The sequence below is a fragment of the Gymnodraco acuticeps genome, unplaced genomic scaffold (genome assembly GCF_902827175.1).
Source record: "Gymnodraco acuticeps unplaced genomic scaffold, fGymAcu1.1, whole genome shotgun sequence".
Classification (NCBI taxonomy): Eukaryota; Metazoa; Chordata; class Actinopteri; order Perciformes; family Bathydraconidae; genus Gymnodraco; species Gymnodraco acuticeps.
Window position 1 is genome coordinate 4,098,158 of NW_022991435.1, and position 25,045 is coordinate 4,123,202.

The 25,045-nt window shown below is 41.1% G+C and overlaps 1 protein-coding gene across 3 annotated transcripts in view; it reads right to left on the bottom strand.

Moving 5' to 3' along the window:
- LOC117532629 (solute carrier family 41 member 3-like) overlaps nt 1-25,045 on the bottom strand; it is a 92,127-nt gene that overhangs the window by 32,245 nt on the left and 34,837 nt on the right. For 2 of the 3 annotated variants that reach the window (XM_034195997.1, XM_034195996.1), the window contains exons 3-5: nt 15,287-15,394; nt 10,939-11,010; nt 10,382-10,526 (exon numbers count right to left, since the gene is read on the bottom strand). In XM_034195997.1, coding sequence (XP_034051888.1) covers nt 10,382-10,526; nt 10,939-11,010; nt 15,287-15,394 — 325 coding nt within the window. Of the gene's footprint in view, nt 1-10,381; nt 10,527-10,938; nt 11,011-15,286; nt 15,395-21,520; nt 22,858-25,045 lie in introns of those variants that run through there. The other variant, XM_034195998.1, reaches the window with a different exon arrangement.

The window sequence follows — 25,045 nt, forward strand, 5'->3', positions numbered from 1 at the left end:
AAATATTTACTGTAAGGGAAACTTCTGCAGCAATGGAGAGTCAGGACTCAGAGAGACACGAGGAGAGTTGGAGCTTTGATGTCAAACACTGGTAGTTTATTACAAGTCAACGGCCGGAGAATTCATATCACAAGTCACAGCAGCAAAAGGTTCTGACTGCACGGGTGGGTTGTCATGTCAATTCTGCCCAGCCTATCTCTCGATACACCTTTTAAATAGTTTACAGAGAGTTAATCAGCATATTGGGGGAGGCGTAAACATCTGTGGAGCTACAGGAGATATCCCCCAACTGGAAATACTCAATCACTTGTCAGTGGTGTTTAGAAGCCAGCATTCTCACAGTCGTAAACCCCCCTATCAGGCCATAAAACTGACACTTAAGTGCTGGAGCACATTCCTTAAAGGAGATAACAGAATATTGGTTGGTTATTAACGTCAACGGGCAATAAGGTTAAATATCTAGGAGTAAAGACAAAATGATTCCCTCACATTTACAATAGCACATGTTTCAATGCTGATTGCTGAAATGTTACATTTATAATTTGTAGTTCAGGACCATGGACAATGCAGCGTCCTTGCATTGACAGTTCTCTGTGCTGAATTTCTGCTGAGTTTCCTTTGCCTCATTTGTAATGTTGTGACCTGTCTGGTTTGAATGAGTGTGTTGCTGCTTTGATGAAGCCTAATTTGATAAAGTTTCAAATTAATTTCTGAAATATGTCGTTAATAAATATTTCATGAGTAATATAGTTGTCTTTGTCACATTTTATTTGGCATTAGTAAATAATTATGCACATTTACAGATATTTTACATGATATGAGTGATAACACGTGTTATAAGGGCTATTTTGCACAATAGGTGTGCCTTGAGATTTTTACTTGTTTTTAAAAGTTTGGGAACCACTGCGCTAGACAACAGTGGAAGGTTCGAGAAACAACCGTGTTTGCCGGGTGCACCGCGGCGGAGGTGGGGAGGTTCCAGCTGGGAACCTTCACCCCGCTGCGGGACCCGTGGGACCCCTGTACGGTGCGTCTTGGTCACGCTTCAGATCGGCCGGCCCGGGAAGGAAGAGACACGCAGAGTGGGGGAAGTCCCCCACCCCAACGCAGCACACCCTCCCGGCCAACAGAGTCGAACCCGCAGTTCGGAGGAACCGACCGCCAGAGCACCGGCACTAGGCCAGCGCGGAGGCCCTCCGACAGTGGGTCGCGTTTGCCATTCGATCAGTGAGAGGAGAGGAGAAAAATGCAACAAAAATTGTCAAAATCCGTTAATATATGCATGAGTGGGGGGGGGGCTGGACACAGGCCGTGGGGGGACACCCGAGACCGGGCAATGTCCCCGGTAGAAACCGGGTGAAATAGCCAAAAAATAAATAAATAATAAAACCGGGGAAAAGTGAAAATAAGTGTCCGAAAATAGGCACTCGTGAGGCGGGCAGAGTCCCCTGTCAACTCCCGTTACATTCCTCCATGGTGTCATTTGAGCGAAAAACTTTTACAAGAACCAGGCTGGGGGGGTCAAAAGGGCTTGACCAAGGCCGACCCAAAGTGCATGGTGGGCGGACTCATCACCTCCGTGATGAGTCTCCATTGTGATTTGACAACTTCCATCAAACGAGTCCTTCGGTGGGAGGGAAAAAAAACGCGTCAGAATCGTCACTTCCTGTACTGACATGGTGGAGGTGTCCTGAGAGTGGAGGTCTGCACCGGAACTGTCCTGAGAGTGGAGGTCTGCAGGCAGGCTCCCATGGGATTTATAGCATTGAAAATAATTACTTTGAAAATCATGTATCTGAATGTTTTTGCTCCGAATTTACCTACAGTATGTGAAATAAAAATGTTCAAATTCAGATCCCAAAAATTCAAGTGAAAAAAATTCGACGTCAAAAAATTCGGTGTATAAAATTCGATGTCCAAACTTGCGATGCAGCATCATCGGGGCTACTCAGACAGGATAAGCAATCGAGCCCTTATGCAATCAAACCGACTTCTGGTCTATCAGAGCACGGCTTTGTCAGTCATGTGATCACAACAACCCGGGAGAAAAATGACGGAGAACAGTGGGGCTCGCCGCTCGGGTAAGTAGTCAGTTTGTGCTCTTTATTTTACAAGCAGTGAGGGCTCGACAGCATTTGTATCTTACATTAGCTAAATGAGTGAAGTAGCCTTGTGCCTTGCTGTTAGCAAGCTCAGTAGTTATCATTAATTGAAGTGAATCACAACGTTACCGTGTCCTTTTGTGTGTGTGTGTGTGTGTGTGTGTGTGGGGGGGGCGGTTTGCAAAGTAACGTTACGATCACTTCGGTTGGATTAGAGGTTATTTTTATTTTGAAATTCAGTTCCTGACGGACGCCAAAAAAGCCCGAGATTATGGAATTAAACCAATAAATAAAAGCAAGGATAATTGTGTGTTATTGGTGAGCAAATAACAGTGTGTTATTTTGAAAATAATAACAAATTAGAACGAAAAAAAGATTGAAAAAATACAGATTTCAGTATCCTGAGGCTCTGAGCCCCATTTATTTTCCTCACAGACGGAAACAAAAGTCCGAAATGATACGATTTAAAATAAAAGCAATAATTGTGGCTTGATAAGAACATGTTAAGAACATGTTTTTATGAACCACACAGCTTCCGGTCTTCCACGACCAGAGCGGAGAAAAATACGTGTTGCAGGCACGAAACACATTACCAGTAGAAATACATTGCTTTTAAAATCGTGCTGTGCAACACGAAAAAAAAGGGAAAAATCGTGTTGGTGAACACGAAATGCCATGAGACTGGGTTGTGCTACACTATACGAAATACTCTCTTACAAAAGCCCTGCATTTAAACCTGATTTAAACATGTTAATGTTACTTTAGTAAAAGTATGTTAGTATAATTAGGAAAGTGTTGTTAAAGTATTTAAAGTAGACACAAGTTATACTATATCATTTGTTGTATTGTTATTACCGATGCAAGAGTTGACTTAACTGTGTGTAGTTGGAGCTCATTTTGAACAATGAGCTAACTAATGATTACTTTCATAATGGTTTAATGTGCTGATTATTTTCTACATTAATAAATGCAGGTCTGGTTTGTTCAAACTCTCAAAATAGTAGGACATGCTGTCATAATTACCCAGAGAAAAATGTTACTAAAACAAAATCTCTTGTTTTGGACTGACAGTAATGATTCAAGAAATAGTAGATAAATACATACACACATCAATCTGTGGGCATTTGTTGTGGATGGAACACAACAAATGGTGCTCTTACCTGTGATGCCTCCTCCAAACATTATAACCACACTGTATCATTCAAACTATAAGTAACAGTTCTAGCTACTTGACTTTAGACAAATAATTCAAAAGACAAAATCAACACAATTTATTGAAAGACCAATCTTTATTTTACGGTGCCTCTCCTTTTGTTTGTATTATTAAACCCTGTCAATCTAAAAAACTGAGCAACTCAACAGTTAACTTTATATTTCTTATTGTCCAAAGCATCTATTACACTATTTGTTCCCCTCTCATATTCACAGGATGGATGGTTAGAGACTTTGGGGGAGACCTCAGCTTTATGAATGGTCCTGTCTGTTGGTTTGGCCAGAGAGGGCTGAGGGTCTTTCCCTGCGAGGAGGACCAGGCCTGAGGGAGGAGGACCTGCACCAGCTGCACCTACAGAACCTAGCCCATGCTGGGCATAGCTGTTACCACCTGCACAGGCCTAGCCTGTCGCTTTATTTGACAACATGTGTTTACTTAATCAATTAACAGATTAACATTGAGTGTAACTTATGTATATTTCGTTTTTATTTAAAAAAAAAATGGTGATGGTTCATGTAAATTGTATTTGCACTCTTTTTGTCCGTTATTCTTACTGAAAATGTTAAATTACACATTCACATCTGACTGAAGATTGGCACCATTTATTTGTGACGTTGCAAACTCTGCGGTACAAGGCACAAGTGATGTGAAGCTCATAAAGTGAGGCAAATGCATTTGATCAGCTGACTTTTATTTTTTTTGCCAAACTTTATAGGCCTGACAATAATCACACTGTCTCTGAGGTGCAACGTAAAACACAAAACAACACAACAATTAAGTTCCTGTTAGACTACAAAACTAGTCAGTGTGCAGGCCTTTGTGTGGGCCCTTTCTCATTTAATCAATTCCCCCTCCTCGACTCCTCCGGTAGTGACCCGGAAATGAATTTCAGCGCGCCATGTTGAAGGACATCTAATTTCTCTAAATGCACTTCGAGGACCGAGGATCGAGCGTCGAGGAGGCTCTCTGGAGGAGCTATAACCGAGGATACACTGATGGGTCCTCCACGTCCTCCACGGCTCCTTCGTGGATGCATTTCCGGCAACAGAGATGTTTCAAAGAGTCGTGACGCACGGCCAGACTTATCTCAGCCAATGACAGCTCTGCATGCATCCCCTGGATATTATTTTAGAAACTGCTTTCATCGCGACGCGATGTTTCCAGTGAGAACAGCTGTGAGGTCCGTGCAGAAAGCAGAGCAGTGTGTAAAATATATATCACTCAGTATAACAGGCCTACTCTCTTTATTTGCTTTAGTTTAGTAGATATCTACAAACAAAGAGTCGATATTTTTCTAAGACCATTTAGTGCTTCACATAATAAAATACACAATGGCTGTAGCCTGATTATATGCTTTAGGAGCTGTAGGTGTGTGTGTGGTGTAGGTGTGTGTGGTACAGTGTGTACGTAGATGCAGCGGACAGACAGGTCTCAGTTGGTTTGGTGACCTCTGCTTACTTTCAATACTTGTAAATACAACTTTTGGCCCGTAATTTATTTTCCTCATTGTAGCGACCAGAGAGGGGGGGGGGGGGGGTATATCCAGTCTCTGATAGTGTTACGTTATTATGAGAGTGCTCTGTTTGATTCTGAAATTGTATATATTTATATAAATATATACATAGGCTATATATATATATGTGTGTGTGTGTGTGTGTGTCTGCATCTGTAGCCTGTTATTGTCTCATTATACCGCACTGTGAATTACTTAAAAGTAAATATATAAGTCGTCATGAACACATCTGTCCATCAGACAGAGGGCTGCTGTGCCTCCTGTCATCATTAATGGACGTCTCTTTAAAATGACCGCTCAGAGGAGAGGAGTTCTCATTTCTCTAACCGCCTGCTGCTTCCCCTTCTCTCTCCTCGGTTCCCCTCCTTGGCTCCTCCGCTCGCATCTCCTGTGGGCGGGACTAAGTCTTGAGGATAGGAGTCGAGGAGGGGAATTAGTGAAATGAGAAAGGGCCTAATGGCGCGTTTCCACTGCAGCGGGTAGCCCCGTTTAAGCGTCCTTAACCGTCCTCAAGCGGCCAGGCCAGTTTTTGGTGGCGTTTCCATATAGCCTAGTACCGGCCAGCGGGTACTTTTTCCCTCTTTTTCCGGCCTCATAAAATCGTGGTTCCCTCAGACCAGGGCCAGGGCTGAACTAGTGACGTCAACACTCTCGACTGCTGATTGGTCAGAGAGAATCGTCACAAGATCGCGCGCGAGTACATCCCTAGCATCGCATATATATTTAGAAGCAAGCTTGCAGCATTTTTATAAACAGCATTTTGTAAACGGATGAGATACAAAAATGGCTACTTCTAATAAGAAAAGCACACCGTGGTCGACCGAGGAGGTGACTACGTTCCTACATCTCATTGGGGATGATCAAATCCAGCGGGAGCTCGACGGAACAACTCGAAATGTGAACAAAAACAAAGCCGATCGCCCCGCCTACACTGCGTTGCTACCCCAGGTCCTAAACTGTAATGGAAATGCGCCACGGCCTGTGCCGGCCAGCGAGGCAGCCCGAGGCCAGAGCGAGGACGCTTAGGGACGCTTAAACGGGGCTACCCCGCTGCAGTGGAAACGCGCCATAAGTGTCTCTTAGTGAATGTCCTGTACTGCTCTTATATCTCATAACATCAGCTTTTCCTTTCCCTCTTGGATGTTCTTCTGGACCCTCGGAGAAAGAGGAAATGGTGAAGCAGTCCTGTCTCTCAGGCATGTCCTTTCCTAACAGAAATATCAAAAAACATATTATTGCAGAGCAAGTGTGTTATTTAAGAATGAGGTGTGTTTGTTTGTTCAGGGACTATAAATATAATGATTTTTTTATTTGAATGTGTTTTTTAAATCCAACAGTGTGCTTCAAAGATAATCAGATTATGAATAAACCGTTCTAAATTCATCAACATTGAAATAAATGTATTATTAAATAATATTGAACTGTTATCAAAACTTAGTGCAACTGTAGAAGCTTGCTCTGTTCGGTTGTCTCACTGAAAGAATCACTTTTAACATGTTTCTTTACAGTCAGTATGCAGAGACAAAGGGTCGCAGTTCTCACTATGTTCAATAATATTTGCCTTAAATACATTGAAATGTGAAAGTTGAACAAAAAAGTTATGTTGCTTGGTAAAATGCAAATGTGCCCTTTTGCTAAGAAAGTACACTCAACATCACTGATGTGCAGGTGATCTAGTATTCAGTCATGTTTAATGTATATCAGTGTATTAGAGTCATTACTTTATGCATTCTTTGTAAAGTATGAAAAAGGTGTGCCTTGGAATCCGTGCTGAAGTTCTCTGCTGATAGGACTCCAGATCTGTCTCTCCTCCTCTGGTCCAGCCTGTCTGGATCACCTTAAGGACACTTTGAACAAACAGATGTAAAGTTACATGCGTGGGTTACAGACTTTTTTACATGCAAACAATGTTTTATCTTCTTTTAAAAAACAGGTCATAATCTTATTGTTATACTTAAGAAATTGATAGATATCACAGTCCTTATACTTTATCAGTTTGATTGAGTAGTATTGTGTAGGTCCTTTTTATTTTACTGTTACTTTGGATGAGGTTTTCATGAGTCAGTCAAATTAATTTGTTTTCATATGCCATATATGTATCACACACGTAAGGGTTAGACACAAACCTATTTAACAAATGCAATGCAATGGATAAGCTTAATTTTCACTGAAGTCACAGATAACGTCACACTGTATCTAATATTTAAACAAATAATTTCCTTGTCACTAAAGCATTGACTACGCTATTCATCGTCCTTAAATGCAGGCATTAAGTTACATGTTCCGATGTACAGCCACGATGAGGCTGTTTCTCAAGTGTGATGATAATAAAATGAAAAGAGGCATTGGTAATAATATTAAAAACAACAATGTTTGGGTCGGATAGGCGGTTAGCTGCAATAAATAACTCCAGTTCAACAAACCATATTACAATATCTAAGGGAGCGTTATTATCTTGAAATGTGACGTTCATATTTTAAAGATACACACATTTCATTGTGAGGTTGATTTAATATACACGAAGCCTCTCTTCAACAATACGTTGACGTTAGCTAGTCTATGTTATGCTATAGTAGAGCATAGCGAATTTAAACGAACCTTAACAATGCATACAGTAACCTAACTAGCAAACTAACTATCTAACGTACAAGGATGACCTTATTTTAGCAACCTCGCACAGAAGCCTTTTGGTATACAGCAGCATCCCACTTAATGTTTTACACTCTTGGATGCTACGCATAGCATCGTTAGCACAGATGGAGCTACGATTGCTCAAATGCTAACTCAACTCTAAACATTCATTAACGTTAGCTTAATAAAAACAACAGTAACATAACATAAAGTACGCAGGGTTGACTTACCGAAGAAACTGCATTCATGGACGGTCTGTTTTAACCGCAGATAAATCCTATATTTGCATGACGAATAGTCCACCAGGAACCAACACAACAAACACGGCCGATTTCAAGTAGTGTTCTCCTCATGAGCAGAGCCCCTGTAGCATCACAGAGCCAATGGAGCTAACGGAGCTAGCAGTGAGACAGAGGAGCAGCAGTCCCGTTGTCATGAAGGGGGAATCTAACTACACTGAACACAAATATAAACGCAACACTTTTGTTTTTGCTCCCATTTTTTACGAGATGAACTCAAAGATCTAAAACATTTTCTATATACACAAAATAACCATTTCTCTCAAATATTGTTCAAAAATCTGAAAAAATCTGTGATAGTGAGCACTTCTCCTTTGCCGAGATAATCCATCCCACCTCACAGGTGTGGCCTATCAAGATGCTGATTAGACAGCATGATTATTGCACAGGTGTGCCTTAGGCTGGCCACAATAAAAGGCCACTCTGAAATGTGCATTTTTGCTTTATTCTGGGGGGGTCCGAATACCAGGCAGTATCTGATGTGAGGGGTAGGGTTAGGGTAATGTTGTGAATCAAGTGGCCTGTGTTCGTCGTCCATTACATACGCCTGCCCATACCATAACCCCACCACCACCATGGGCCACTCGATTCACAACATTACCCTACCCCTAACCCTACCCCTCACACCAGATACTGCCTGGTTTTCGGACCCCCCCAATAAAGCAAAACTGCACGTTTCATAGTGGCCTTTTATTGTGGCCAGCCTAAGGCACACCTGTGCAATAATCATGCTGTCTAATCAGCATCTTGATATGCCACACCTGTGAGGTGGGATGGATTATCTCGGCAAAGGAGAAGTGCTCACTATCACAGATTTTTTCAGATTTGTGAACAATATTTAAGATAAATGGTTATTTTGTGTATATAGAAAATGTTTTAGATCTTTGAGTTCATCTCATGAAAAATGGGAGCAAAAACAAAAGTGTTGCGTTTATATTTTTGTTCAGTGTATATACAGAATATGTTTTTGTGGATCCAGGCTAGAAACATGTTCATTTTCTGATGTTAAGTTGGACATTTTAACATAGGGTCTACGGGAATGGCTCCCATCTGCATCCATCGCCTACAGTTTTCAGCATTGGGCTTCACCGCACTGTCCCGGGGTTCGCCGCTTGGCTGTGATAGGCCAGAAGTCGGTTTGATTGCATTAGGGCTCGATTGCTTATCCTGTCTGAGTAGCCCGGATTATGCTGCATCATAATTTTTGACGTCGAATTTTATACACCGAATTTTTTGACATTGAATTTTGAAAAAAATCAAAAATCAAACTGACAAAAAGTACACGGACCGTTTTTTTAATTAGGTCTTCTTGTTATCCGTTTTTTTTATTCAGAAAACGGCTTTGGTTTCCCGTTTTTTCGTTTTTGATTTAAAATGAAAAAAGGCTGGTATTTTCGTTTTTTTGGGTCAAACGAAAAATCAAACTAACAAAACGTACAGACTTTTTTTTATTAGGTTTTCTCGTTATCCGTCTTTTGATTCAGACAACACAAATGGGAAAAACGGCTTTGGTTTTCCGTTTTTCCGTTTTAAATAAAAAACGGAAAAAGGCTGGTATTTTCGTTTTTTGGCTTTTGGTTTAAACGAAAAATCAAACTGACAAAAAGTACACGGACCAATTTTAAACACCGAAATATTTGACATCGAATTTTTTTCACTTTAATTTTTGGGATCTGAATTTGAACATTCGAAATTTTTTAACTTGAATTTTTACATTTTTATTTCACATAGGTCAATTCGGAGCAAAACAAATTCAGATACATGATTTTCAAAGTAATTATTTTCAATGCTATAAATTCGGTGTCTGATAAAATTCAAATACTTCTGTCTCTTGTTTGCTTCCATAAGGGGCACTGATCAGAGTCAGAGCTGACAGTTATCACTGAATTGGACACACTGTTTTGTTTGTTTAAAATCAACCAAAACAAGAGTTCTTGACATAAACCCATGATTGTCTTGTAATGTGCCGACATCTGACTGATTTCAATAGAGCGGGTCACACAGGTCATTGCTGTCATTAGAATTGACAGCAATTTCATCCTATTAGTCATAAATCATATTTCTGTGTTTAAAGCGTATACATTTTTTAATTAACAAAAACAAATTGAACTCCAAGTTCTGATCTGTTCATTCTCTCGTCCAAGGATGTGTGAAAAAGACTTTAAGAGACTGTTTGACTCTTCACAAAAATATATAAAAACTGATATTCCTGTAATTTGTAATAAAAAAGAACTCAAATGTAATTACCGACAAGACACAAAGAATCAAATATAGGCTTGCTATGAAGCAAGTGTTTCAGCCATCATGTCTTTGATTACACATCAGCTCTCAAGTGGCTGAGCCTGTAAAATGTAAATGTTCTAGCATTCTCTACCAAATGTGTGCTTAATTGCTGCCCCCTTGATCCAAGATGAGTGGATCTTCACAGCATACATATTCAATTTACACACGTTCCCTACTGTAATTCACTAATTGTCACAAGTAAGGAAGCTCTTAAGGGCAAAACTACTTAGCAAACTGAGACTTGGTTAAAACAATGTAGCTAAAACAATTGGAAAATATAGATATGATAGATGTATTATACTTCTAATACAAAACAAGAAAAACAAACTTAATTACTCACCTAAGGAAAGAGCAGCAACAAAGGCAGTGATGATGCTGCTGGCACAGAGAACAGCGGCCTGGTCCAGTTCAATCCCCCCTCGAGAAAAGGACCCTAAACAAATAGCTGCCACTGCTGCCAGGAAACCCACCACTGTCGCCTGAACCTGCAAAATAATGGCAAACATGACATCATTATTAGGATTTAACAATGCATTTGACAAACAGTGTGGTGATATTTGCACGAGGCTGTAAACTCTTTTTGCCTGGTGAACACAGTAAGCTTTGTGGCGAGGGAGAGTGTGGCTCAGTGGCTAGTGTGCTGGACTTGGACGAATCAGGGGATAGCAAGTTCGAGTCCCACTGCAGTCAGCATGTCATTGTTTCCCTGGACAAGACACTTCATCCCAAATTGCTCCTGTGGGGATTGTCCACAGTATTGAATGTATATAAGTCGCTTTGGATAAAAGCGTCTAACAAATTACATGTAATGTAATGTGTCTCCAAAGTCAGTATTAGACCATAGGGTACCACATGTACCTCAACAAAGTATTTCAAAGGTGTTTGAGGTGATGTTACCTGTATCAGTGCCAGGTTGCTGCACACCATGGTCCATTGTTTACCAGGGTCGTCCATCTGGCCTGTGTTGGCCTGCAAACACAAAGATACCATTAGTCATTATATAAGCATTAGTTTGGTACAGGCCCTCATATATGTAATATTCAATATGTCTGTTTTTCATAAAAAACGGGAACATAAGAATGTAAAAACCTGCAAAAGTGCTCTGTGTGATGTGTAAAACAAACATAACATATTATGCATAGTGTTTTAATTAAAGGTCCCATGTCATGGCCATTTCTACTGATCATAATTCCATTGTTGAGGTCTACTAGAATAGATTTATATTGTGCAATTTTCCAAACTCACATTGGTTTCTCATGCAGCATCTCTGTATAGTATGTGTATTCACCGGTATTCACTCTGTCCTAAACGGCTTGTTGGAGCTCCTGCCCCCCCCCAATTCTCTGTGAGCCCAGTGTGCTCTGATTGGTCGGGACGTTGCAAGGCTCGCTGCTCGGTGAGCTGGCTTACTGGTGTGGTTTCCGGGTTGGCGATACAGCGAGACAGCGCGAAACTCATCCCGAGCACACACAAACACTCACAGCCGAAGTCAAAACAAGAAGTGTGGCTTGATATTGAGAGTAAGAAAAAGGTTTATAAACGCTGTGAGAATGGGTCTGCGGAGAGCATTTCTCTGCGATCCCAACTCGTCTACCAGGGAGCTCTATGTAAGTCAATGGGACTCCCTGTTAGTTGAAAATGTACGCTAAAGGTCCCCACCCCTCCTGGTGTGTGAGGAGCTCTGCGGATTGGTCCATTTTCAACAAGTCCTCCAACTCATACGACCAAATGGGCCGATTGTTCGGGCCCTTATTACGACCAAATATGTTGTTTGTTCAAGCGCTTATTACGTCCTATAATTACGTTCTAAAGTTTTCGCCCTCTAGTGCTCCCGTTGAATGCAAACGTTACAGATGGTTGTTTATTCACAAATAACCCTCTGTAAAATCCTAAATTGTAGGATAGTTTGGCCATTGAAATGCTTTTTTAATAGATTTCTAGCGAGAAGTGTATATTGTACTTTTAGAATCCACGTCCAGTCGATATGTACGATCTATAGTTTCATAGATATTACGAAGATGATTTGAGGTATGCGGCAGCCTCCATGTAAAGTTACGGGTTGAAAACAATATTTCCGGTCTCTACGTTTTCATAATAAAACCAATGATCAAATGATTTAACAGTGATATCTGCAGTACTCATCAACTAAAAAACATCAGTTTATCCTTGTTAATTATACAACATTTATTGGTTTAAATTGTGTACAATCCTTTTGTATTTTTCCCATTCGATTCTTTCGATTCTGAGAGACACCTTTCTTTTTTCAGAGGTTTTGATAAGCTAAAACATCGATTGTTTTAGCCGCAATGCATGTCGGGATATGGTGTTTATATGATATGAAATCGGAAAAACATTTAAAAAAATAAATAATAATACTTTATTCCGAGTGTTCTTGCTTTTCTCTTTGGAAGTCATCACATAACGGCATTGTAATACACGGTTCGGCTGCATTAAATATTACATACCTGCCGTAGTTCTCTATTTATAGAGCCCTGATGAGAAGACCTTTGGACAAACTGTAACAAATGCCGCAAAAACTGAATATGTGACGTGGATCATAAATATATTAGCAATTAAACACCATCTTCCATTTCTTTTCACACAATACGTCTCCTTGCAGTATCAACACTAATTCGGCTGACTTTTATATTTGATCCAATTGGTAGATAGGTTATATTTACACCATGACGGCGCACAGCTGATAGAAAGGAATTTTTTTGTAGTTTTTAAAGATATTATTTACTACCTTTTCAACTCCTCATGCAGTTGACTATAACTGGTCTATTGCAGGCCTATACAGGTTCATGGTACAATGCATAAGCTTCAAATCGAGAGACTGAAACTGTATTTTCCTTTACTGTTCTGTTTTAATTTCACAATAAAGTTAATAGTCATATTATGTTTGATATTATTATGTTTTATTAACTACACCACTGGTTTTTTAACCCGCACCGCCTCGCCTAGTGGTTAAAGCACGTTATTGAATTTTGTTGTTGAATACGTTTTATTTGATGAAAACATTTAAATATTAAGAGTAGCCTACTTACAAAATTGGGGGAAAGTAGAAGGCATGATAGAAATATAGAAAATATCAAGAAGATACTGTAGTGATCTCTACAATAAAACAGTTTAGTGCAGGACGTCCAAATATATTAACAGGAGGATGTGCAAAACAGACAAACTAATAAGGCTTTATTTAAACATTAAAGAATACTTTAAGTTAAGGTCTTCTTTTGAATAAGAAAAAAACATTGGGGTTATCCACAGATAAATATGAAGTCTGACATTACATGTTATTTGTTAGACGCTTTTATCCAAAGCGACATACATATTCAATACATTCCAGACAGGAGCAATTTGGGGTGGAGGGTCTTGCCCAGGGACACAACGACACGCTGACTGCAGTGGGGTTTGAACCTGTGACCCTCTGATCACAACACCAAGGCTATTTCGACTGCGCCACATGGCTCCTGACAAATTACTTAACGTCCAATATATTGCATAGTTTATTTTGGCACTTGACAATCACCTTCCCTGAATTTGAGTCAGGTGTAACTAAAGTCTGATTTAAGGGTTGTTTATATTTCACATCATTAATCAGAATCTGCAAAGTAACTAAAATAAATGTAGTGGAGTAAAAATACCAGGTTAACCTCTGAATTGTAGTGGAGTAGAACAAAGTAGTACATGCTGCTGTAACAAAGACATTTCCCAACTTGGGATCAATAAAGTATATCTTATCTTATCTGAAGATGATCGATGGCTACTGCCATATTTGCAACATTTGCCTCTGAACCTTGACAAGTGCATGTTTCAGGCTTATCAATGAACAACAGGAGGGGTCACAGACATAAGATCAGCTGTTAAATAAAGCTCTTCTGACCTTAGGTGTCATGTGGGTATATTAATTCACCCATTTATTAATTATATGTTTTAAATGTGATAACACCACTGTGTTTCGTATTCCCTAAACCTCCAGGGTGTACACAGTTTAATACTGGCAACTTCTAATTGTGGGAAATACGAAAATGTCGGGGGGGGGGGGGGGGCGGGGAGAAAGTCTGCCGTGGTTCCATTCCATTACATAGAGCTGTTTGACGCTCAGCGTATCCTTGTCGCACTGCCACTCCAACATCCAATCACAGGGCTTGATGACTAATCACCGGGTTTGTAAAGCAAGGCGGATGTTGTAGTCCCAAACGATAGCTGGGGATTCTGGGTAGTGTAGTGTCTTCGGAAACTGTAGTGTTTAAACTCAGAAAAAACAATTTGTTTCTCTGAATCGAAGGTTAAAAACACAAAAGCATTGTACACAATTTAAACCAATCAATATTGTGTAATTAACAAGGATAAACTGATGTTTTTTAGTGGATGAGTAATGCAGATATCACTGTCTAATCATTTGACAGTGAGGGGAATATATCCGGTGTTATTATGAAAACTTCGAGACCGGAAAAACTGTTTTCACCCACGCTAACTTTACATGGAAGCTGCCGCATATACACGTTATCCTGGCGAGACCTCAAATCATCTTCGTAATATCTATCAAACTATAGATCCTACACATCGACTGGACGTGGATTCTAAGAGTAAAATACATACTTCTCGCCAGAAATCAAATCAAAAAGCATATTAATGGCCAAACTATTCCACAGTTTAGGATTTTCCAGAGAGGGTGAATAAACGTCCCTCTGGAGCGTTGGAATGAACGGGCCGGGAGCATGTTGTTTCTTACACGACCACTAGAGCACCTCTAGTGGTCGTGTAAGAAACAACATACACTTTAAAACGTGTCTGGGTCGTAATAAGGGCATGAACAATCGGCCTATATGGTAGTTTTTTGTAGGAGGACAGGCTGTCCATTTTGGTTCCCGGAAGAAAGAAATGGAAAAAGAGAAATCTCCAACGAGGCGTTCTGGAGCAGCATAGACAGGTATTTTTTGTGTTAGAGTTGTACTCGTTACAGGGTGTACGTTGAGGGTTTACATGCATAACAACCTTCATAACACACAAGGGGATGGGTAATAACCAGAAAAGCATGACATGGGACCTTTAAATCCTATGATATCAAAAGTTTAAAAATGAATTACTGTGCGTGTGACTTTGTACTGTATCTGTTCTACATGATACATTCTCTGTAGGGTGGTAAACTGAGGTTATCGGCATAGTAACAGAGTTCTCTGTTGGTTGGCTTAATTAAGTTCTTAATCCAAAATGATATTTCATGAGGATGTAAAAATCTTACAGCAGTGGAGAGGCGAGCAGCGAGGGTCATCTCCAGGTTTCCTTTGAGTCCAACCAGCGCGGGCACCAGGATGAACACCTCCGTTATCACCTTAAACACCTTCCAGTGCTGAAACACATGTGAAATATTACATTAGCACTCACAAAAACATTGCACACAGATATAAATTCACTAAATGAGTCATATTTGACCGAAACCTCAGCTTGGATAAACATGTCAGTTCAATGGTTTTATCCTGTATTCATCATCTGTACAATGAGTTGAAGCCCTAGCCAATAGAAGCGCATATGTTACATAGTGATGTCATTATGTTACGGAATCAAACAAAGCAGTCCAATGGAGGCTTTTCAGGAAGGGGGAGGGGGGAGAGAAACCCCCTCTGGAGCGAAAACGAGTGCTTTTGATTTGATTTGATTTGACCATCGCTGGAATCCCAGCCACTTCGGCCTGTAACAGGCTGTGGTGGATCCTGCTCTAGCTGCCTGGATAGACTGAATAACTCTTGTCAGACAATCCACCCTGTCTCAGCCTGTCCCTCTCAGGAGCCAAGCCTGGAGAGGTTGGCCCAGAGTGGGTAATGCCCCGATTGCACCTGCCTCTTGAGACATCGCCCCCCAGAACTGGGGAATTGCCCAGAGCTGGCCCACCTTCATCTGTGTCATCTCTGAGTATCCGGAGCCACTAGGATGACAGACAGACGTTCTCACCTCACTCTCCCCAGGAGAGGAAGAATGAGACGCAGCGGTGGAAAGGCGTAGAGCAGCTTTCTTGACCATGGCTCGGGTGCGAACGCGTCCACCCCCAAGGGCGGATCGTCGTTCAGAGCCATGGAGAACCACAGGGCACAGTGGCTGTTGCGCCGGCTGGCGAACAGCTCCACCTCTGATCCTCCAACAGCTCCACCTCTGATCGTCTCGGTCCTTCTTGGATAGAGCGGTGAGTCCTAGCCACACGTGACGCGACGCCACTGTGGCCAAGGACCTCACCCGCCCGGCTGCGGCGGCCACTCCATGGATCAGTTTATTCATCTGTCCAATGCAGCGGTCCGGATAACCGCTCCCGTCCTGAGGCGGGAGGGCGGGGGCGTCCGTCTGAGGGGTAATTAGGGAGACACCCAACTCGCCGAGATTACTCACCGCAGCCGCCATCTGTGCCCCGAGCCTGAATATTTTATTCAAATATTCTAAGGTGTCTCGGTTCCGCGGCAGCGTGTCAGAAGTTTCTTTCCCTCCGCCCAACCAGCTTCCTGCGGAAGCAGATGGGCCGCCGGGCTCTCGTCGAGGGGGGGAACACCGGGACACACTATGTCCGAGTGGCCCTGCACCCTGATGATACCTGCCATGGCTGCTATCGGGGCCTTCATCCTCAACGGCTGCCGCCACGTCGCCTCCACACACTGCCAGATATCTGGCACCGGGGGCGAGACGAAGGCCGGCTGTGCCGGATGCACCGGGCCGTAAAACCCCTGTCGAAAGCGGCTTACTGGCCTCGGTGGCAGCGGTGGGGGGAGCGGAAGGCCCACACGCTCCGCCGCCAGGGTCATCACCACCGGGGAGTCCAGACGCGCAGACCTGTGTGCTGGACCCGCACGCGCAGGAATCTGCTGCCAAAGTGAATTAAAAAAGACAAAATTAATAGAATCAAACCCTTTTTTTGTTGCATTTTAGTAGAGTATAAAAAGAAATGCCTTTAAAATAGAATGCAAGCAACACTAGTTTCTTAACCTGAATTGATAATAGACTATAATCAATTTAAGTTTGCATTCTTATACCATTTTGTACAATAATTATAATGAATAAGTTAAAACTTACAGCTGATTAATAACGGTATCTAACTTGAGTTTTTATTATATCAAAAACCTGTTGAAATGCTTCTGTTATTTTTACTGTCCCCAAAAAGCGCGTCGGCAGCCACCAGGAAAGCTTCTTTCACAACTTCGCCGTCTTTGAAAGACTTCATGTGTTTTGCAAGAACGTGACTGACATGATAAGATGCTATGGTAGCAGCCTTGCTCTTGTTGTTGGGCCTGGTGAAAATGGACTGTGCATTTTGCTGTCCTTTCAGGCCCCTCCCCTTTTGGGAGCGTAGGGCAGAATTCCGTCTCGTAGCGTTTGTGCACTGTTTTGAAATGCCGCTCCTAAATTACCCTTCTTCGATAAAGCCACGCTCGCATTGCAGATGAGACAGATGGACTTTGAATTGGAATAGATACAAAAGTAATCATCCTCCCACTCGGAGTGAAAATTATATATTTTGGGCTTTTTTGCTTCTGCCATAATTTCGGTTTTGTGTGTGTGCGGACTGTCACTCTTGTTGACACGGACAACGTCAGCGTAATAGTGCCCACTGCCCACCAGCCACGCCCCGACACATGGGGTCACGCCGGCCAATCACAAAGCTTTGATGCGTTCAAGTGCATTATTCTGGCACAGGAAGATTATGTTATAGGACATTAACGATAAAACAGAATATTGTTGTTCTATTTTTAGACACATCTCGCGATCGACTGGGAATCTCCCCGTGATCGACTGGTCGATCGCGATCGACTGGTTGGGCACCCCTGTTCTAGACCAATCCAGTAGCCTACTTTCCCTGTGTCTCTTAGCATCAGATGATGCCACCCCATACTGCAGAGGTTCAGTGGGTTTAGAAGAACAGTTCATAGAGTCTGCCTCATATTTCTGAATACAACTCCACTTGGCAGGTCCGAGATGGTTTCGATCTTTAAATAGATGCACATATTAAAGAACAGCACGGCTGCCAAGAGTGAAGAAATGTTGAGCAGAGGCAGGGAGCGAGGGAATTACAGATGAGAGGAGGAACTGACAGAGGGAACGGAGGAATGAAAGAGTGAAAATGAAGGAGAAAGTGTCCGATAAGAGGTTTTGTTGTGAAAGCATTTTTCAGGGGGAAAATGTCCTGGAAGCACATAAAGTATCAGTAATTCAGATATGAAATATTTTGCTGACAAGGCAATGACTACAATAACCAACCCAGAGATATTCTTAAATATTTAGTATAATAGACAAAGTTCCAGGAAAAACAAGTAACTAGTTATTTTTTAAAGTAGCAAAGCTTTTTTCTGGCTGTGCACGCTACAACCTTAAGTCCATCTGTGTATATATGGAACGTCTATGTTCTTTTTTGATGGACTTGGAAGATAAGGGATTTCTCCATTGGATTTTGATATATTGCAGAAAACAACGTTTGTGGCCAACACACGTGTATGATCCTTAAACGTTTAGCTTGACAATTAGCGGTCTTATTTAGTCACTTGTAAGCAACCGCCGTTTCCATGACACATAGAAGCTCTGGATATTAAGTGGGGTATTTATTGACATATTTTATGTCACAGAACAAAACTTGAAAATCTCGTAATCTTGTGTTAACCACAGACCTCACTTCAGGTCCTAATTACAAACAAAAAAACATTGACTTTGAGATGAGGAAACTGGTATAATGCCAAGCTTTTCCCCGGGGTTTTGGACCATTGTCTTTGGCTAGACCTGATAGACCTGGTAGTTTAACCAAAATAAAAAACAACAGAAAACAATGGAATCTTTTGTTTGTTGTATGTTTTTATTAAATTGTTGTTTTTGGTAGCCTTTAAGAATCACTATAATGTTTTGGGCTGCAGTTTGTTCAGAGTTTTAAGATATCAAAAATGTGTGAGTGCTGATGGATGTGGATATGAGATACCATGCTAACATTACATTAATATGCTCACTGCTGCGCTAGTACACTTTGATGGGAGCTGTTTGTAGGATAAATTAATACTTTTTCTTTTTGGTTTGTTGTTCCTAAATCTGAGGTATACCTACTCAAGGAAAGGCTACAGCTATGCTAGTTAGTTAAGCCATGAATGCCATGGCCAAGAACAAGTGAAAAAGCGGATACTTTTTTACATTTTTGGAGCAACTAGACAAGTTGTCTATGTTGCATTTGTGATCTAGCTCCACCTTTTGGAACTGCTAATGAAACAGCCAATAGGGATGGGACATATGGATGAGGTTAAAGGGTGCTCAACAAGGACACAAATGAGGAAAAAAAGAATAAAATAAGAGTATAGTAAACGTTAGGGGTGTGCTTTGAGTGTGTCTATGTATACACTTTGTTCTCAGGACCAGGAGTGACAGGTCGGTTGTCACGTTGGGAGGCTATCTTGGGACATGGCCCACTTCTGCTGTAATGCTGATGCTGCCTGAGTGTTACAGGCAAAAAGCCAGGATAGCCAAAAACTGTGCTTCTGTAGATCCCTCAGGAGAAAAAAAACTATATTTGTATTATTTTTGCTTTTGTTGTCATAATTACTGATATTAATCTGATGATGTATTTGAGTATTTAGAAAAGCACAATTATGTTTATATAGTGCTCTTCAAGGTTCTCAAAGACATGTTACAGGGTTAAAATTCCTAAAAAAATAACAATTAAGACAACCCACTTAAAATATACTAAACACAACAATAATTACAGATTAAAAGCAGTCCTGAGGAGATGATTTGATTTGTTAACCGAACATGGAGATATTGGTGTAGTTTTAAACGTATCACTAGAAACATTCTAGTTATTAGTTAATATTTTATAATGATGGCATAATCTTAAAAAGGCCCTATGATTATTTTAGGAGATTTTACTTTCCTGTAGTGTGCTATATAGGTTTTTGTGCATGTAAATGGTCTGCAAAGGCTAACATCCCTGTGTTCCCTCTTGAGGGAGTTTCTCTCCCACACTCCCCCCCTGCTTTAAAGGCCTCCATTGGACTCTTTTGTTTACTTCCGTAACATAGTGACATCACTATGTAACCGTTGCGCTTCTATCGGCTAGTGCTCCAACACATTCATCGTGATAAACTAAGGGGTGGGACATCTCTAAGCGGTTAACCAATCACAACAGATAAGTAACCAATCAGAGCAGACTGGGCTCTGGTTTCAGACAGAGGGTGAAAAGAGGTGCTGCAGCAAAAATAAAGGGCTTATTGAACATCGAAGCATTTAAACATGTCACAGTCGAGAGACAAAATCCAAATATGAACCTGAAAATAAGTCTAATAGGCCCCCTTTAAGATACATGTTAGGCTAAAACAAATGTAGGCAATTTTGCAGCTGTGTGTGTCTTTTTTCCCCTGTAATACAGGGAAATATGTCAATTTCTTCTCATCTATGTGATTTAAAGATATCAACGTTTGTATATCCTTTCTCTTTCAAATATGTTCTTCCATTCTCTAACCTCCTATTAAATTAACTATTCACTTTTGTTCAAAGGCTTTCCTCTCATCCCCACATCAAATTCTGATTGGGGAGTCTCAGAAAGGTGTGTGTTACATAGGGCTCCATCTGTTGAACAGCACCATTAAAGGGAAGAGGAAACTACTGCATGCAGTAGCTGCATACATTCATCAATCTGTTCCCCCCCGTGTTCAATTATTCCAAAGTGATTATGTCCACCAATTTAACCGTAATCCATTATTTTTCATAACTCTGCTTACAAACCTAAGGCATTGGACAATCCATGAAGAAGGTTAATAAGAATGACTGGAAGATATTGAATATTCAATAAAAGGCCAATGTTGGTCTGACCCTAATTTATACACAAGGATATGAAAACGGTGCCAGTTGAGACCATTCATACCCGAGAAGCAGGTAAAATCAATCTCTGCCTCTCACACTGCATTGAATCCATTATTGCCACATGGATGACCCATTCAACTGCCTACAGCTGTCTGTAGATATGAGCATCTGCCCATATTAATAATTCATCCATGCCATTATGTTAAACTGTCTGTGTAAAGTCAGTCTACCCAACCATTCTCACATCCATCCATAGGGCTGAGCAGGTCTATATTTAACCTCATTGTTTTAAAAGTACCGCCCATATTTTGTTCACAGTACCAAGGTGTATTAAAAACAATCAAGAACCAGAACAATTGCATGAAAACAGATTCATACTCTACTTCTCTAGTTGGACTTAAACTGACTTGAATGCTAATTTTCCATTAGCTTGGGGTTTTGCCGCATCACACAAGCTTGGTTTTTTGTCTGGTAATAGGTTTGTGACTGCATTAAACATCTGGCAACTTTTGTTTGGTAAAAAAATGAACTTTGCAGAACAGAACAGTTCTGTATTCGTGAAAGAAGGTATAACAAAAAGTACAGTTTTGATATCATCACTTTTTCAGATAGCACAGAACCCTATTCAACCACCCATGAATCAATCTCTAAGAAAAGTTTTTCATACTTGTATAAGGTCCATAACAATGCCAGCGGAGACCAATCCGAGCCCTGACACCAGGTAGGGCACTATAACCTGGGCAGCAATGAGCCAGGAACTCTCCGGTAGGAAACCATATTCTGATCGAGTCAACTTCCATGTCACTCCACGTAACTTCCTGCCCTGGTAGCATAGCTCCAGCTCCAGACGCGTCACCACCATGATGGACGAGGGGTACTTAGTTCAACGTATCGTTATCCCATGGTAAAATTCACTGCAGTCCAAGCAGGGAGGAAGAAATCTGGTTCTGATGCGTCCAAATAAACTTGAGTTGAGTTCACCTGTCCAAAGAAGTGAGCAGAGTGAACGAGAAACCAATCGATGTCCGTCCTTGGTTCATAAAGTGCAAGGTCAAATGTTTGAAGAGCAGAGACACTGGATTTTTGAATGCATGGTTGATCCACTCTCAAAGGATTATAAAGAAATGACAGGCTTTACTTCAATCGTTCTTGACAATGAAGAGTAAAGCTATCAGCTTATAATAATCCTTTTTACCTCTAAGGAAAATAGATTTTTAGCGACTGGCATGTCTTAAAATCTTCAGACGTGAAAATCAGGTGTAACAAGTGAGAGATTGCCACCCATTTTCCCTGATTAATGATCGTGTTATACAGGTGTTGATTTCCACAACAGGGCAATAGAGCGTGGCATCTCTAGCCCTGTGGTGACTCAGCCACGATGATGATTCCATTTGTCAGCACGACACAATCATTAAGAACAATTCCTTAGTCGTCTTTCACGATGTTCATTTACTAGCACAGATGCTCCATATATGACAAGTCTTTAACCAACCCTGAATTTATAATTAAAGGTTGGTAAGAATACTTTGACATCACAAAAGGTTCAAGAGAATGAACCTGACAATGAAGAGTCATGACAAAGTCCAGTTTCTCCAATCTACCAAATAATCCATTGGCTGTAGTTCAAAGTCCGTCCAATGGAGTTTAGTGTTTGTTGGATAGGGTCCTCAATCCATTGACCCAGTCTGATCAGCTTGACCAATGTGAAGGCACATCTTTATCCAGAAAATATGATAGTACTGCTCGCCGGGACAGCTGAATGATTGACAGAGGGAAGAAGATAGTCCAGAAGGTCTTGAGAGTTAGGAGTCCTTTATGCTTTTGTCAATCCACATCATCTGTTCTGGCAAGCTTAGGATGAGGAGGAAAACAAAAAAGAGCTCCATAATGTCTAAAAGAGATACAAGAGGTCCACTGACGAGATGGAGCAGCCGGCTTCTGGCAGTCTGGAGTGCTGGCAATCCTGCTTCCTCCGCTCTGCTGTGACGTTTTACAGCTGACTGAGCTGGCCGACATGCAAACTCATGAGGGAAACAACCGGCTTACCGCCTCCCCTCTCCCTCCTTTTTATTGCTGCGTGCCTTGCTCTCACCCTACCTCCCCTTTTCTATCCGTCTACCAACGTCGGCTGGTTTCGCTGCGTTACTCCCTCTTATCCCTCTTTTTCAAATCTCTCTCCCTCCACATCGTGACTCATTCATTCTCTCCATCGCTTCATTCCATCTCTAGGTCGTGTTCACCTGCTTTATTAGCATGTTTGTTCTGTGATCCACTCACAGGCCCAGGTAATGTATATCCTTGGTCTGCACCACAACATGTCAGATTGCACCCACACATACTTTAATTTGTGGCTAAAGCATTGCCCTGCTTTCAAAAAGCTTCTCTTGACTAAAATATTGATTTTAGACCACTTTTCAGGTCACAAGCATCTACGAATCACTTATATGCAGACGTGTATCTATAATGCAGTCAGTTTCTCTTTTGCATGGCAATCATGTTTATTTGTTCTTATCATAATCAAGTAACTAATGACATTTTCTATTAAACTAGTGACTTTTGGAATTTATTTGATTCAATACATGTTGTCACTAGACTTGAAATGTAATGATTTAATTTCTATTAACTATCAACATGGTATAGTTTTCATTTTCCACAATTATTTTCTCAAAATCATGTTTGTGTTGTACTGTTGTAAATGGTTAAATGTGTTTAATTCATTTTCCTCTTAGTATCTTATTAGCTCTAAATTTGTATGCATAACACATTTTCTTGTTCAGAATAAGCAAGGTAGTCTAGTAATTTTGGTATGGGAATTTAGGAGACAAGTAAAAAAAAGTAATCCAAGCAGAAGAAACCCAGACCTAATACAGTGGTGCAGTAAAGAGTCCTGAAACCCAGAGATGACTCAGCATTCAGTCACTTCTATTTCACTCGTCACAAGGTCAATGGTTTTTTGAACATGTTTGTGGTTAGACGACTGAAATCAGTTAACTCTTCAGCCTTTTACAAGCTGAAGAGTTATTTCACTTTTGTTTTACGACTTTAAATACGTCAGTTAATACAACACTTGTGAATCTCCAAAGCTTCTATGTGTTATAAAAAAGTTGGTTGTTAGCAAGTGAATAAAAAAAAACGAATAAAAGTCATCACACCAACACGGGTCCGCCTTTAGCTTAGCGGTGGTAATGCGCAGTCTTGGACCATGATGTAGTTTGTTTATAGCCTAACAATAGCATATTATTTCTGCTGATTGCATTTACGCTTCAAAAATTGAAGAGTGGTGTTAATATGTGGAGATTATCCTGCTGAGCAAAAATGTGTAAGTATTATAAATGTGTGTTGGCCAGAGAGCTTATTTTCCATAATACTGAAATATATATATACGGAAATTACATAGCCTTTTGTCAATGGAGCCCTTGCGATGTTTAGCTTCCAGGTCGGCCTAAAAACATATGTCACTGCACCACTCTATGACTTATAGTTTATTTCCCTAATATGTGTCAAAATGTTAGTCAAACATTTTCTATTAGGAAAAGTGAACACGTTTTACTAACAAGTACACTTTAAGATTGGTGAACTTTACACCGGAAAAGAGCCGTCTATAGATTCAAGAACTTGAATGAGTCAGTCAGATGAATCCATGTTAAAGGCTGAAGTAAACAAGCTGCCATTACTGCAATTATACATTACTTTTAAACCTGGGCAATAACACTCAAGTATGAAACGTTGGGTTACGTATTGTAACCCTTGTTATATTAGCACAGGCGGAGCCCTCTACTGGACTCTATGGGTACTACCTTACCCTGCGAGCATTCTCCCACTGAGACTTCTATAGACGTAGCCGGCCTTGGGCGGGCCTACCTGAATGCGCGCGCATCACACCGTATGAAAGGAGGCCTCGCCTCCTGACTATCATCCTACACCTCTCTTCAGCGAGCGGAACAGGACAGACAGTGCCCTGAGTAGAGGGCTCCGCCTGTGCTAATATAACAAGGGTTACAATACGTAACCCAACGTTATATCTCTCACAGGCTCCGCCCTCTACTGGACTCTATGGGTACAGTGGGTGGAGCCCCGATGTATACGCGCACTGTCATCCAACAACAACATTCCACCCTACTGACCCTGACCGGCTTTTCTGGTCAGCAGCTGCTGCCCCCTCCTTTAACCCGGTTGTGACCGTGGAAAAGTC